Below are 15,903 nucleotides of genomic sequence, written 5' to 3'. Positions count from 1 at the left end.
AGTATTAGTTGACTGCCTGATTAATATCTGCTAATGCTTTATTTAGATGTTCAACCAGCAGACAAATGTAATTCCGCTAACCCTATAATCGTAACCTTAATGCTTAATGATACCCCAGTGAGAGTTGAGATGTAGTTGAGTCGGTAGACGTGCATTTTTTACATTTTAATCAGATAAAAATGTATATAATTCTATATCATATGAGGCAATATTTTAATCACAACAGAACATGGATGTTTAAAGTGAGAAATCTGACAAACCTTTGCAAATTGTGTTTACCGATAGTGGTTTCTGGAAGTATTCCTGGGCCCATTTAGCAATGTCAATGACAGAATCATGCTGATGAGTGATGCAAAGCCATGTGAGGCCCGAAGACCAACCAAAGTCTTCGTGCTTATCCCTTACGCACAGCAATTTCTCCAGTTTCTCTGAATCTTTAACTTTGTTTTACGCAATGTTTCACAAATTTGAGAGCCTTTTCCCATCTTTAATTGCAAAAAACTCTAATTCTCTAAGACATGCATTAATCATATTACAAAGCTGATGTTAATTAACTGAATCATTTGCTAGATGTTCTCCCAGCTGAATCTTTTTTTTTTAAATGTCTTGCTTTTGTCAGCTCTTTTTTACCCAACCTTTTTAGTTGACCTGTAGTTGGCGAGATCATTTAGTGGATAAAAGTGTAACATTTCTCAGTTTAAATATTTGTTATGTTCTCTATTTTCTATTGTGAATAAAATGATGTGATTTGAAAGTCTTAGTTTTTATTTTTTTAAAAATGTAAATGCTACAGCATTTACTGAATTCGTGTTGATGTTGTAAATTACTTACAGACAACTGAATGCATTCATCCATCTTTCTGTGCACGCATCCATTTATGCAGCATAAAAGACATGTAAAAATGTTTGATGTTTTAAGGCAACCCTCGGTATGCAAATCATTTTAAGACTTGTAGATGTTCAGAAGTTGAACAGACGCTTTAGATTATCCTTCAAATGTTTTACTGTTAAACTTTGCTCAATTAATTAACAATGCACAGATGTTTTACTGAAGTTTGATTAGATATAAAATAAATTGTTTGATTTTTTTTTAAGTGTAGCTCACACTGCAACATCAGCTTTAGACAAAAAGCAGCGGACAGTCTAAGAAGTGTCGTTATGTAATCAGTTAGTTGCTGGTGTTTGTGTGAACTGTCCTTTAGATTAGCCAGTAATTGCTCTATAACTGTGCATGATAAATATGCCGTCTCCAGTCAAGTCTACCTGCAGCAAGGACAATATCCCAGTTTCGAATCTTCTTCAACACCTCCTCTAAATCCCTCGCAACCATAACATGTCTTTACAAAACAACGTCCTACCGTGGAATGTTCCTGTCCCATGTGTCTGGCCACCTCTTCCTCTTTTTCCCACATTCACTTCTATCATTCACCTCCTCTTCTTCCCACCCACACTCATGTTCAGACATAGATTCACTGCTGCGGCTCCCACAATGCCACAGTCATCGTCCTCCACATATCCAAAATAACTAAATAACAACTTCTCACGCATCTTTTACTATAAAGTCCAGTTGGGATGACTGCTTGACAGTGATTCATTTAAAATGTTGTATGAGTGATTGCTTATTCGGTAAACATAGTTATCAAGATAGATAGATAGATAGATAGATAGATAGACCCACTCTTGACGTGGATGACAGTAGAGGCAGGCAGTCTAGCTCAGTTTTTTTTTAATTTATTTTTTTTTTTTTTAAAGGCAACAGCACCATCTTCTGGGTAACTGTGATTGCTACTCAAATTTGAAATACAAAAACAATACTGTAAGTGAGCCGAACAAACACAGGTACTGATTTATACTATACTTATAAAAGTATAGTAAACTATAGTAAAAGTACACTAAACTGGGTTAAATGTTACGTGTTGATGGTAATCTAGTTTAACACGGTCTGTCTATATCTTGGACGCAGATGGGATTTTTTGAAGTGGAGGAGGTTGGGTGGGGGGCTGTCAGCAGTCCAATTTTTCAGTCCAGAAAAATCACCAGCTCTTTCATAGACAATAGTATGCATTCACTATGGTTAAAAATACAGGCACAAGGGTAATAACTGTGTTTTTTCCTGTCCCTAGTCTTACAGAAATATTACTCTTCACAGAAACTTTAGGGTTGCAATTAGTTCTATCTATCTATCTATCTATCTATCTATCTATCTATCTATCTATCTATCTATCTATCTATCTATCTATCTATCTATCTATCTATCTGTCTATCTATCTATCTATCTATCTATCTATCTATCTATCTATCTATCTATCTATCTATCTATCTATCCTGATAACCATATTTAGCACCTAAGCAATCACTCGGAAAACCTTAGTCAAATCTTTGCCAAGCGGTCACCAAAGCTGATCATTAAAGAACATTAAAAGAAACTTCTTTTTTTAGTAAATTTTGATGTTTATTGTACAAACACTCCCAAATACTTGTCAAATCAATTTATGCAACATATGAATGTAACCGACAACTATTAGTTACTTCTGACTAAACTGGCCTGGACTGGTCTGGAGTTTAGAGGAGGAGTTTGTGTGAGTGACGTGGGTTATGTAACCTCATCTGACACAAGCACGGCTTTCACTTCCCCGGCAGAATGGAGCAGAATAACTAAAGCAGCCCAGACTGGACTCTTAGTATTTCACATCAGGGTTCATCAAGACTTCCATTCAGCTACATTCTCTGCGCCTTTTACTTCATAGATAAGGGGTAAGAGTTCATTTCACAGCTGTCCTAAACATTTACCTTATGATTGCTTTGGAGCCAGTCTCCGTTTACAGGTAGCTTCATTCGTGTTTGATTTAAACGACCTATGCTGGTGAACAACAATGAATACGAAGAATGAATAAAGACCGCAGGCCTCTTTAGAGTCATAGCGATCACTTTTGAAACTCTTAAACATTCATGCACTTAGATATTGACTGCATTAAAGAATAACTTTTTTCCGCTGGAGATACTGTAGTGCCTATAACGAAACATATAATATTTAACCAGCCTGAAGATATAATAACAGATAATGCACGGCGATGACAGCTTTATGCTGTTGGATCAATTCTGTTTCTCTAGTTCTGTCGACTAATTTTATTTGATTTCTTTTTAAGGCTTTTCATTTGAGGTGCAGAGATGGTGCAGAAATATCAGTCCCCCGTGAGGGTTTACAAGTACCCTTTTGAGCTCATAATGGCGGTGAGTTTTTAAAAATCGAGTATGCATGCCAAATCATATTTAAGTCGGTTAATCATTTTCAATTGTTTTCCAGGTTTGGCTTTTTAAATTATACCTGCATAGTCGAAACAATGAAGAATCACTGTAGAGTTATGTTTGTTTCGTAATGTTCTCAAAGTTCGTCTAGTCAGCTGTACTCTGTCTCAAAGCGGCTTTGCTCTAGAGTTCACTAAACTGTTAAACGGGTTGTCAGCTCAAACATGGGTAAATCTTTAACACCGCAGAGCACAAGTCTCTATTGCTTTATTGCGTTAATAGCGTTTATGGTTGGAACTGAACTGCGTTTCATGTATTATCAGCATTATAAAATGGATAGTTAACATCCTTATTTCTCACTGGTCAATACAGCCATGCTATTTACATATATATTAATAGCGGATTATAACAGCACGGAACCGTCGAAATTCAGGAAACGTTTAAAGACAAACTGCTAATTGAATTTTATTTTTTATTTAACCTTCATGGTTTCAAGCATGTTCAAAAGTAATACTGCTAAAACAATACTAACATTCACTGTTATATTGCTTATAGAAAACATTTTTAGCAATATTTTACAGTATGTTAAAATCACTGCAACGTACGTTTTTGAGTGAATTTTTTTTTTTTCAATGAACAGTGATAAGAAAATAATTTTTCAATGTATGTCTGCACCGCCTCTTATGCAAAACCAACATTTTTAGAAAATATCTCCACATCACCCGATAAAGCTGATAAGACACTTTACATCAGTGCTTCAATACACGCTCAAATCCTTTACAGCCCTCACACCCTTTATACGGTCATTAACACTCGCTGTACTGTCACCCGAGATCCCACGTGAAAATACATTAGACTATGTATTACAGATATAACGTACTTTGCAAGAATAAACTTGAGTGTAAATTTAATGAAATGTTTCCAGACACATCACTGACTGTTAGTTGCATTAAATGAAAAGGGAAGGTGTCATGATGCACTTAAGGTGTTTAACTAGGTGTTAACCTAAGTGTTTATGACGTACTTAAGTTTGACATAAATGCATGTCTTTTCATACTTTAATTTGACTCTTTTAACTCTTTTAACTTTTAAACCTTTAAACCGTACAGTTTTGTCACTTGATTAGGTAATTCAATATCAAAGCGAGTGTCAAAGATAAGACGCTAGATATGATAGATAGAGTTTTATCATATGTAGGGTGCTAAAAATAGCTCTCTGGGTCATATAATAATCGTGTCCCTGTATTTTACGTCTGGAGTGAATCTATTGCATATTAATTCTGGCAGATCTAAGCATTGTGACTGATCGGCGGGGTAATTAGGTTACAGTTCACAACGCATCGATCCCCTCAACCCACACAACGACATCATTTCCCCTGGAGAAAGCGCTAATCACTCGCTCTTATCAACGTTATTATTGTGTATTGGTTTTTTGAGATTTGCTGAGTGCACAGTTCGACGTCACAGTGTAGCGAGCATGGGCCAGCGCTCTGTCAGATCAAAGCTCCTCTGGGGTTTATGTCACAAAGGCTTACGGTGTTATTGTGTTTATGAAACAGCTGTGGAAGAGGTTTGGGTTTTACAAAAGGCTTGTTGCGCACAATGTTAGATATATTTTATATAGGAGAAACTTCAGGGTTTGTTATAGATCTTCATGACGGCATTTGGCATTCAGTTTGCATGGCATTTGGATGAAACTGGTCTCACGAAAAGACATGCTGTTATCATGATTAATTAAGTTTTTGTTTACATAATATAATACATATATCTGTATTATACACACACACACATGCACATGCGTATTGTATATATATAATTTTTATATTTGCATATATTGACATGCATATATGTACATTCACATAATTTATATTATACATAACATTTGTGTTTTTATATATATACGTAATAAATACATACAGTACAAACACATATTGTACGTAAACTAAAACGCCTTTTGAATGTGATTAATTGCGATTAATCATTTGACAGCATCAAAAAGTACATAAATACGTAAGAAATAAAAAAAAACGGAATATACATTTATTTGAATTCATTAAAAAGAAAGTGTATTCAAATCTGAAATGAAAATGACCATATTTCTGTAAATTGTGCAAATGTGATATTTAGTCATAATTCAGTTCAGTTGCAATACAATTCTACTGAAATCCGGTGAACAATAAGAATATTAGTGTTTTTTGTTTGTACATTTGCTTCTCACAAATGGCTGCTGTAGGCTTTTTTGTTTGTTTCTGAAAGCAGAAATTAATATATAATGCTTCATCTCTTACATAAACTGTGTTATTGTGTATAGTCCGGAGAAAACATTTATCAATCGCTTTAATGGATGACGTCTATGGGCATCATCACTTTATCGATTTTAGACAAAGGTCAGGAGATCGCTGTCGTTTTGAAGAGGCTACCATGTTTTTAGCATAAAGCACATATTTGCGTACCATATTCCGTTTGCAGATGTATACGACCTACTTTATTAATCAGGATGTTCAGTAAACAACACTGTATGGAATAGTATCCAGCGTCTTAAATCTATAATATATTCTGTGTTCATGCCATTTAAGCACTTTATTTATTCTGAAAACATACTATAGACCATTTACATTTTGCACGTGTGTGTGTATATAATGTTGTTTGACTTTTAGCAGGATCTTGTTGCTATTTAATCAACGTGACTCTTTCTCTCTCTCTCTCTCTCTCTCTCTCTGGAAGAGCAGAGAACACATCCTAAAACAAATACGCTGGAAAGAGCTCATTCACTGCACGGCATATTTGGTTAATGCACTGACGTAGACTTTTTAAACGTGCGTAATGTGACACTAAACTAAACTAAACAGAGCACAATGGAAATAGGTTCTGGAAGGATGAATATTTTCAAATTTAACAATATGCAAACCTTTCAGCACAGATCATTTGAATATGTTTTAACCTACGTCCTGTGACTTTAAAAGGTAGAGATTAGGGAGTAAATATTGACAGGCCTACCTGTGGTTAGTTCGTAGAGCGGACTTAAGGCTTCATGTGACATACTGTACTTGGTAATCGGGTCACATGAGCTGCTAGGTCAACTAAAACAATAACATATCACAAGACCTGTGCTCTGTTTTCAAGAACACACATAAGCTATATGAGGGTCAGTTACAGAAGGTTAAAAAAACAGATGTGTACTGTTACATTTCTCAAGTTCTCTGACCCTTTTTCTTTTTTTCCATAGGCCTATGAGAGAAGATTCCCAAACTGTCCTCTGATACCCATGTTTGTGAGTAGTATGATCATCAGTGAGTGTCATAGTGAAGACGAGGCGACCCAAGTGATTGAGCGCCGATGTACCGTGGACGTTGATGCTCCTAGGCTTCTAAAGAGGGTATTATAAGTTCAAAATGGCATATTAAAGAGTTATACCAGTAAAAAAAAACATTAATGACTTATCTCCATGTCGTTCTAAACCCATAAAGCTTTGTTTGTCTTAAGAAGGCAGTTAAAAATTTTTGGGATGAAAACCGGGTCAAAATCAAGGCATAAATTTCACAGAACAGCATTCGTTATTTGCGTACAGCGATATTCTTTAAGACTTGGCAGTCAATGGGACAGTCACAAGACTCTCGATTTTTACCCCCAATATTTTAAATCATGTTCCAAAAACAAGTTTGGACTGACAGGTTGGTTAATGATTAATAACAATTTTCATTTTGGGGTGGAGTAACCCTTTAATTCAACTTCATTTTTATTCTGAAGAAGAAACAGAAGTCTTGGGTTTGAGACAACACGAGATGGCGTGAATGCATGTGATTAAACCAATAAGTACCAGTATTAGGCATGTTGTGGTGATTATGTCATGAATATGTGTTCAGATAGCAGGAGTGGAGTACATGTATTTCATCCAGAAGAACTCTTTGAACCGAAGAGAGAGAACTCTGCACATCGAGGCCTACAACGAGTCCTTCTCCAGCAGAGTCAACGTCTTTGAGCACTGCTGCTACACGGTCTGAAGCCATGTTTCTCTCTCACTTATGGACAGGTTCATGAGTTAGCTGGTTTATGAGGGATCCTGATGTTTCTGCGTTCCCTCTTCAGGTTCACCCAGAGAATGAAGACTGGACCTGTTTTGAGCAGTCTGCCAGCATGGACATTAAATCCTTTTTCGGATTTGAGAGCACAGCAGAGAAGATTGCAATGAAGCAGTACGCCACCAGTATTAAAAAGGTGTGCGTGTCTGCATGTGACTTTTTTGTCACATCTCTTTGATTTTAACCTTGAAGTCCACCCCTCAACTTTCTCCTGGTCTGCGATGTGTAGCATCTCACACTTTTGTTCTGAAAAGTATTGCATTCTTTAAGAAACAGTGTATATGGAATGAAGTCCTGTAGTATTTCCCTCAGCACTTCTGTGTTTGCTTGCAAAACATTTTGTGAGAGGAATGCAAAACTTGCGCAAGCGAAAGAGTTGTATCTTATTATGTTCCATTACCCTGACCTTTCAGGGTCTCTGTAAAAAACAAGAAAAAAAGAATGTTATCTGGGCAACTTTAATAGTTTTGTCAAGAACAAGTAAATAAGCGTTCGCTTGCAAAACTTTTGCAATCCACTGGGAAACTTTGCATTCATTCTTAAAGCTTGTGTGTTTTTTTCACAAAGGTATTCCATTCTCATTCCCTTTCTATATATATATATAAGTTTTAGACCACAATAATTCATTAGTATGGTGTAGAGCCTCCTTTTGCGGCCAGTACAGCATTAATTGGTCTTGGGAATGACAGATAGGTAGTGGCCAGATAAGTATGTGACGCTGGTGGAGGAAAACGTTTCCTGACTGACTACTCCAAAACACCCCAAAGTGGCTCAATAATATTTAGATCTGGTGCCATGGGAGATGTTCGACTTCAGCAAACCACTCTGTCACCAGTCTTGATGTGTGTATTGGTGCATTATCATCCTGATACACTGCACCACCTTCAGTATACAATGTTTGAACCATTGGGTGCACATGGTCCTCCAGAATGGTTTGGTAGTCCTTGGCTGTACTGGGCGTAGGGAATGTCATGATATTGCAGCCCAAACCATCACTGATCCACCCCAATGCTTTACTCTGGGCATGCAACAGTCTGGGTTGTACGCTTCTTTGGTGCTTCTCCAGACCGTAAATCTCCATGACTGTGAACTCATCAGAGTGAATACATGTTTTTCATCGTCCCCAGCCCAATAGTTTCGTTGCTGGCACCATTTAAACCGATGGTTGGCATTGGCACAAGTGACCAAAGTTCTGACTATAGCAGCCCGGTCATGTATATTGACCCTGTGCAGCTCCCAACGGACCATTTAGGTGGAAATTCCGCATCAGCTGGGCAGCTGTGGTTTTATATTTTTTGGACATCCCGGACATCCCTTTCAGACAGCTTCTTCTTGCATCCACAGTTACTCTTTTTGGATGTGGTTTGTCCTTCTTGGTGGCATGCTGATATTACCCTGGATACCGTGGCTCTTGATACATCACAAAGACTTGCTGTCTGGGCCACAGATGCGCCAGCAAGACATGCACCAACAATTTGTCCTCTGATATATCACCCATAATGTTGCAATATTTTAAGCAAAACTGTGCTATTACTTTGCTTATTAAACCTTCACACTCTGCTCTTACTGGTGGAATGTGCAATCAATGAAGATTGGCCACCAGGCTGCTCAAATTTAGCCATGAAACCTCCAACACTAAATTGGCCAGTGTTTCAGTTTCATTGTCCAACCCCTATATATATTATATAGTATAGTATGGTATATAATGTCACCCCAGCCAAATGGTTTCTACAATTACAAAGGTCTTGAAACAGCAAAATAACCAAAACTCACAATGACACAATAAATATAGTATTCAATATGATAAAACAACAGCTTGTTTCCATGTTTTGCAATAAAATTATGTTTTATAATGTTATTATATACAGCAAGCACACATTCTATCTGCCCCGTGTGCATTATTTTTCTAATAATTTAACGACCCGCTATCACTAAGCCTATTCCTTACATTTAAAATGACCTGCCCAACTCATTCTAAAGAGCTGAAGCCATTTTCAAGAATGGGCTAAAACAACTCTAGTATTATCTATTTCCATCACTGTAAAACTTTTGCAAGTAAATAGCAGTAAGGAAAAAAAAGAATGGCAAATGCATTTCAAAAAAATCCTTTCAATAATCATTTCAAAATTTTGTCACTTGAATCACTTGTTTCTCGAACAAGTAAACATTAAGACTAAAACATCTGAAACATTCCTCTTTTATTATTTTTTCACTGAACAAATGTTTACTTCATCCAGACAGTCAGTGACTGGCCTGCCAAGCATCTTACCGTTTTATTTTCAAGGCTCCTCTTCCTGCTTCCTTCATGTTTATGAGGATCTGTTTTGCCGTTATTATGACTTGCGTGTAAGAGTATCTTCATCTGTCTGTGTACCTAAAGCCAATGTTTGCTTGTTTCATTTGTGTAAACTCTGGTATCACTCTCTGTTTGTCTCGCTCTCTTTCTCCACAGGGAAAAGAGATTATTGAATTTCATCTCAAACAACTGGAGGAGGAGGGAATCACCCACATGCCCCGCTGGGCACCTCCTCCTACCCCCGCCCCGTGTCACGCCCTGCCTGTCAGCTCAGCCAGAGCTATCCCAGCATGCAGCAGCAGAGCTCACCTCGGCTCCACGGACGTCCTGCCAGGCTCTCCGGATGGTGAGATGAATCATAGTACTCATAAATATAATAATGTGGAGGAGGAATGAAAAGATATTGCACATCAACAAAATCTAGTGAGCTATATTTGCTGTCTCTTGCCTTTCAAAAGCAGTTCTGCACCCTGAAAAAAAGCTCTTAGGTTATTATGACTTGTTTGCAGCTCTTGCAAAAAACACGCAGGGTAGTCGAATCATTATTGATTTCCAAATAGATCTGTGTTAGCATGTTGCTAAGCTAATTCCAGTATGCACCAAGCATAACAAATAGACTCTATGTTTTAGAAGTCAATGATCCCTGACAGGTTTCTCAACTGTCTGGTGGTTGTGTGTCTGTCACAGACAAGTTAGACGCAGACTACATCTCCCGCTATCTGGGAAAACTGACCCCATTCCAAGAGAGCTGTCTCATTCGACTACGACAGTGGCTGCAGGAAACACACAAAGGCAAGGTAAGAGCAAATTCCAAAATGAAAGCATTTAATGTGTTTATTAAGCAAAGATGCGTTAAATTCACCAAACGTCACAAAAACATTCTATACGTAACTTAAAGTGTTTCCTGTTCGGTAAATCAGCATATTAGACGCGTTTCTGAAGGATCATGTGACACTGAAGAATGGAGTACTAGAATAGGTTTCAAAAACACAAACGCTCTATAATTTAGAAATTATTTCTTTAATATATATTATTCCCATTAGATCCCTAAAGACCAGCATGTGCTGCGTTTCCTGCGCTCACGGGACTTTAATCTGGAAAAGGCCAAAGAGGCTTTGTGCCAGACGCTCACATGGAGGAAGCAGCATCAGATAGACTTCCTGTTGGACACTTGGCAGTGTCCACAGCTCCTGCAGGACTACTACACAGGAGGCTGGCACCACCACGACAAAGGTCTGTCTCTACTATTTGTTTCATTTGACGTGTGTTTAATACGTGTGATCGATATCGAAAAAGCAGAAACCAGCGTGGTTAGCTTGCTTGTGCGTGCTTGCAGATGGACGTCCTCTTTATATCCTTCGACTTGGACAAATGGACACGAAAGGTTTAGTACGGGTGCTGGGAGAAGAGACCCTCCTGAGACATGTAAGAGTTCAACTCATTTCATTTCACTCTTCACAACACACAGTTTCAAAGTCACACTGTTATGTTTAAGGCCGTACGTTTTAGTTCAGGGCGATATGACAATATATAACTAAAAGTAATAGCGGGGAGTTTATTCGGAAAGAACTGAAGTTTAAAATAAAATGCGCCCAAATCGTTTTCTGTTTGTGCCGTTTTTTTACTGTGAAGTCTTTATTGTATAAAGCACTAAGTGGAGCCGGTTCTCACTTGGCTAAATTCACTAAAATGATTATATTCACTGACCCGCTTTACCTTTGGTGAAACTTTTAGGTGCTGTCCATCAACGAGGAAGGTCTCAGACACTGTGAAGAGAACACTAAAATATTTGGAAAACCAATCAGGTACATATGAAGACATCTCATACCAGTCATGTATGTACAGCTGGTATAAAGAATGGATTCAAAATTTGATTCCAATCCCAACTCCACTTTACAAATTTTGGAAACTTCATTTTAGGGTCTCTTAACTAGTTTCTTATTAGCAAAGTGTCAAAAGTGTTCCCTATTCTAAAGTGTTAACTAAACTTCTAAATAGATCTGATGTAAATAAGTATCAGTTCTGGGTGGTCACCCATATTATGTGTTTCACCCTGCTGAGTAATAATTGCTTCTCTATCTGTGTTCTGTAGTTGTTGGACGTGTCTGGTGGATCTTGAGGGGTTAAATATGAGGCATCTGTGGAGACCAGGAATCAAAGCCTTGCTGAGGACGATAGAGCTTGTAGGAGCCAACTACCCTGAAACACTGGGCCGTCTCCTCATACTCAGAGCACCCAGAGTGTTTCCAGTGCTCTGGACTTTGGTAAACACACACAGGATTTCACATTGTTACACACTTAGCACATAAAAACAATGTTAACTAATAAAAAAGTTCATGATATTGGGAAAGACTGAGTTAAGCACACACTTCCTTTAGTGGCTGTAAATTGTTCTATCTACACACTGACCCAACGGAGTTAAATGTCATGTTAGCGTGGCGTTATTGCACTCACCTGGCCTTTCCTAATTGCCAGGCTTCTGTAAATGTCACGCTTGCCTGGGCCTTTGTTAGCAGTGCTAATGAAAAATGACCCGCTGATTTCTTCTGCACTCCCTTCTGTGATCAGGTGAGTCCGTTCATCGACGAAAACACACGGAAGAAGTTCCTCATCTATGCTGGGAACGACTACCAAGGTCCGGGAGGTCTGGTGGACTACATCAACAGAGACTTCATCCCTGACTTCTTAGGAGGAGATGCTCTGGTGAGTCTGATGCTGGCGAGATCTGACATTCTTAAGACACTTTCTGAAACCAGCGGGGTCACCAAGCTGGAACTCCTAGACCAGAAATGCCTTCTCCAATTATTATTTGCGTAATTATATTCAAATATTGTTTTATGTGTACATATTTATCAGGAAAACCACAGTGTGGTTTGTATCAAACAGGCATGCCTACTTAGTATGTAAATTCTATATACAGTATACTTGCAGGAGACAGGTAGCTGTACGATATTTATTCAGACAGGCATGAAAACAAAGTAATGTCACTGTAATCTAGCTGTGTCTGTCTGGTTTGATTCAGTGCGACGTTCCTGAGGGTGGTCTGGTTCCCAAATCTCTGTATCGTACGGCCGAGGAGCTGGAAAACGAGGAGGTTAAACTGTGGAACGAAACCATCTACAAGAGCGCGAGTGTGCTGAAGGGAGGTCCACACGAGGTACAGCTCACCCACGGACCATACCGTTTACTTCTGCTGTGCGGAGTTCTTGCTGTATGTTGATATATGGCGCCATCTGTTGGCTATAAGAAGACTGAGTTTAGTTCTTCTTCATTTGGTGTATGACGGGCACTTAACCAAGTGCTGTTTTTTGACCCTGCCGCGTGAAATTTTAGAAATACTGTGTCGTCGCAGTAGGCGGCGTTTGAAGTGCACATAAACATAATAAAACATCTTTCACGAGGGTCAGAGACGAACAAAGGCCTTCTGGAGCCAATGCATGCATTTTTAAACATTATAATTTTTTTTTTTTTTTTTTAGGAAAAAAATATAACATTACAAAAGTATTAAAATGTGAATCCAGATACACAAATATAGGAGCAATCTTAAACCGTATAACAGTAAGTAAGAGTAAAAAACTAAAATAAATATAAATATTGAAAATAAAATATATAAAAAAATTAAACTACTCAACAATAGTTAAAATAGTCTTATTTCTTCCTTAAGCCATATATATATATATATATATATATATATATATATATATATATATATATATATATATATATATATATATATATATATATATATATATGTGTGTGTGTGTGTGTGTGTGTGTGTGTGTGTGTACACTTTCTCCATGAAATCTGACAATATATCATTCTTTTGATTATTAATTTGCATTAGAGATTTTTTGAAAGCTTCCATTTCTAGTAAAAATGGATTACACTTTTTCATGCATTCCACAAATGTCTGTTTATGAATATATCACATTTATAATAGAATTCTAATATAATATGCATCTCTTTAACTTCAAAATACAGAATTTGTCGTTATTGCATTCCAAAAGAATTTTCCTTCAGGTGGAAATTTTGATTGCAAAATTTGTCTAATCATTTTATTATTAAAAGGGGGAGAACATTTTTCAAAACCATCAACTATTAATTCTGGAATTCTGGAATCGTTCTCAAAACATTGGTGATTATTAACTAATTTTATCAACTCATTTGGAATAGCTTCAACTACTTGTTGAAATTCTTTACAGGAAATGGGAAGTTATAAACATGCAAGTCTTTATAGAACAAAATGTTTTCACTCTCATAAAACATATCCATAACAATATATATTTTATGCGGAGAAAAGTTGTGAAGGAAACAAATTTTTCTAAGTCAATGACGCCTGCTGGTGAAATTTTGATAACTTAATTAACTTAACTTACCTGGAAGAAAGTTCAAAAGAAAAGTATTTGCTGACGGTGTTACACCGAAGCGTTCCCGGTGGATGATGCAAGATGCAGTGATTTGGCTGAAATCAAATTCTGAACGGAGCTCAGCGCTGTGAGTCATGAATTATGAAATAAAGATAACTCACTTTCTTCATTTCCAGGTGCTGATAGAGATTACGGAGGTCTCGTCCGTCATCACGTGGGACTTTGATGTGTGTAAAGGTGACGTGATCTTCAATATCTATCACTCCAGGAGAGCTCCTCAGCCAATTAAAAGAGACGGTCTGAGCACGCACAACCTCGGCTGTCCCGCCGGGAACAACATCCAGCTCATCGACAGATCCTGGATGCTCGGACAAGACTACAGCCTGGTGGAGACGGCCCTGACCTGCCGAGAGGGAGAGAGCGTACAGGTGAGTCTCGAGAAACCTGTCAGGAACAAGCATGCCTCACAGTGTACTACGAAACTCAGAAGATCGGTAGATGGGGCAAGACTTCACTCTTCTTTTGCTCCGCATCTGTCTCATCAGGGATCTCACGTGACGCGCTGGCCTGGCTTCTACATCCTTCAGTGGCGTCTTTATAGCAGCCCGCCATGCTCTTCGTCCAGTCGGCCGCGCGTAGATGACGTTCTGGCCTCTCTGCAGGTCTCCTCACACAAATGCAAAGTCATGTATTTCACCGAGGTGCTGCACTCCACTGACTTCAGGTCTGTGTGATTACAATTCAAGCGAAACACGGTGAACTTAAAAAGAACACGGTCTGAATGTTGTTGTGTGTTTGCGTAACAGGGGCTCCATGAGCAGCTTGGAGTCGAGTCACAGCGGTTTCTCTCTGCTCAGCGCCGCCACCACTTCCTCCAACCAATCACGGACAGAGTCAACCGTCTCCAGATAGCACCTTCATCCAGATCTTTAGCTCCACTGGAAATGACGAATGATCATGAAACACAGGTTCACGTTAAACTCTGGCTATCATCTGTACGAGTGCTAATCTTTTTCAGTCACTTTATCTCATGATAAACTACGTTTTCTGTAAATTTTATGCAAGTTTTTGGTACTTTGTTATAAATAAATGTGTAAATGTTGTTTGCCTCGGTTGTTTCGTTGAGCACATTTTTGAATGTGGTTCATAAAGCTACACTATACAACTTGTGTGTGTTTCTATTTTTATGGAGACTCTCCATAGGCATTATATGTGTTATTGCTCTACACCTAAACCTACCCTTTACAGGAAACTACTGGCATTTTTAGATTTTCAAAAACATTAATCCTGTATGTTTTATAATGTTTTATCCTGTATGTTTCCTCATTGGGACCTAAAAAATGTCCCCACAAGGTCAAAATGTATTGGTATTCCTATGTTTGTGGGTGAATGTGATTAATACAAGGTGCACACATACGCACACACACACACACACACACACACACACACACACACACTCACTTACTGCTATAAAATATGAGACATCGGTGGATACAAAACAGGACACATGCTTATTCAATATGTGTTTATGTTTTTTATTTATTTTTGTCTTTTTGGAGAAACCAAAGAAAATGTAAAGTATGAATTGAGTACAAATGTATGGATTTGTGGATTTGCAAATAAAAAAATTCATTTGTAAAATATTGAAGTAATACTTCAGTTCTGTTTAAATGATTAAATGTACAATACAATACATTGTACTACTTGAGTATGTATGTATATATATATATATATATATATATATATATATATATATATATATATATATATATATATATATAATGTTCACAACTAAAACGCATTTAGTTGTTCTAGTTTGCAAATTTAAGTATAACAATTATTTTTGTGCCACATATATATTTAGTTTTGAATGGAGTACAAAGATGCTACTCACATGCTAATCATGCTAGCGACATG

General features: G+C 37.7%; 1 protein-coding gene across 2 annotated transcripts; it reads left to right on the top strand.

Annotated features, from left to right (window-relative positions):
* Positions 1-2,597: 2,597 nt before the first annotated feature.
* On the top strand, positions 2,598-15,679 carry LOC122334835 (SEC14-like protein 1). Of its 2 annotated transcripts, XM_043232733.1 has the most exons (16): positions 2,598-2,753; positions 3,146-3,230; positions 6,471-6,620; positions 7,108-7,239; positions 7,331-7,459; positions 9,776-9,965; positions 10,307-10,416; positions 10,663-10,852; positions 10,956-11,044; positions 11,354-11,424; positions 11,712-11,883; positions 12,188-12,322; positions 12,642-12,776; positions 14,163-14,414; positions 14,532-14,710; positions 14,793-15,679. In XM_043232733.1, exons 2-16 carry the CDS (start codon positions 3,168-3,170, stop codon positions 14,896-14,898), a joined length of 2,103 nt encoding a protein of 700 aa, XP_043088668.1. In that variant the 5' UTR covers positions 2,598-2,753; positions 3,146-3,167; the 3' UTR covers positions 14,899-15,679. The 2 variants fall into 2 exon arrangements, with proteins under 2 accessions (XP_043088668.1, XP_043088671.1); XM_043232736.1 differs by lacking the exons at positions 7,108-7,239; positions 7,331-7,459.
* The last annotated feature ends 224 nt before the right edge of the window (positions 15,680-15,903 follow it).

Source organism: Puntigrus tetrazona, chromosome 3 (genome assembly GCF_018831695.1).
Source record: "Puntigrus tetrazona isolate hp1 chromosome 3, ASM1883169v1, whole genome shotgun sequence".
Classification (NCBI taxonomy): Eukaryota; Metazoa; Chordata; class Actinopteri; order Cypriniformes; family Cyprinidae; genus Puntigrus; species Puntigrus tetrazona.
Note: the sequence above shows the minus strand (reverse complement) of the source record. Positions and strands in the feature narration are given on the sequence as shown.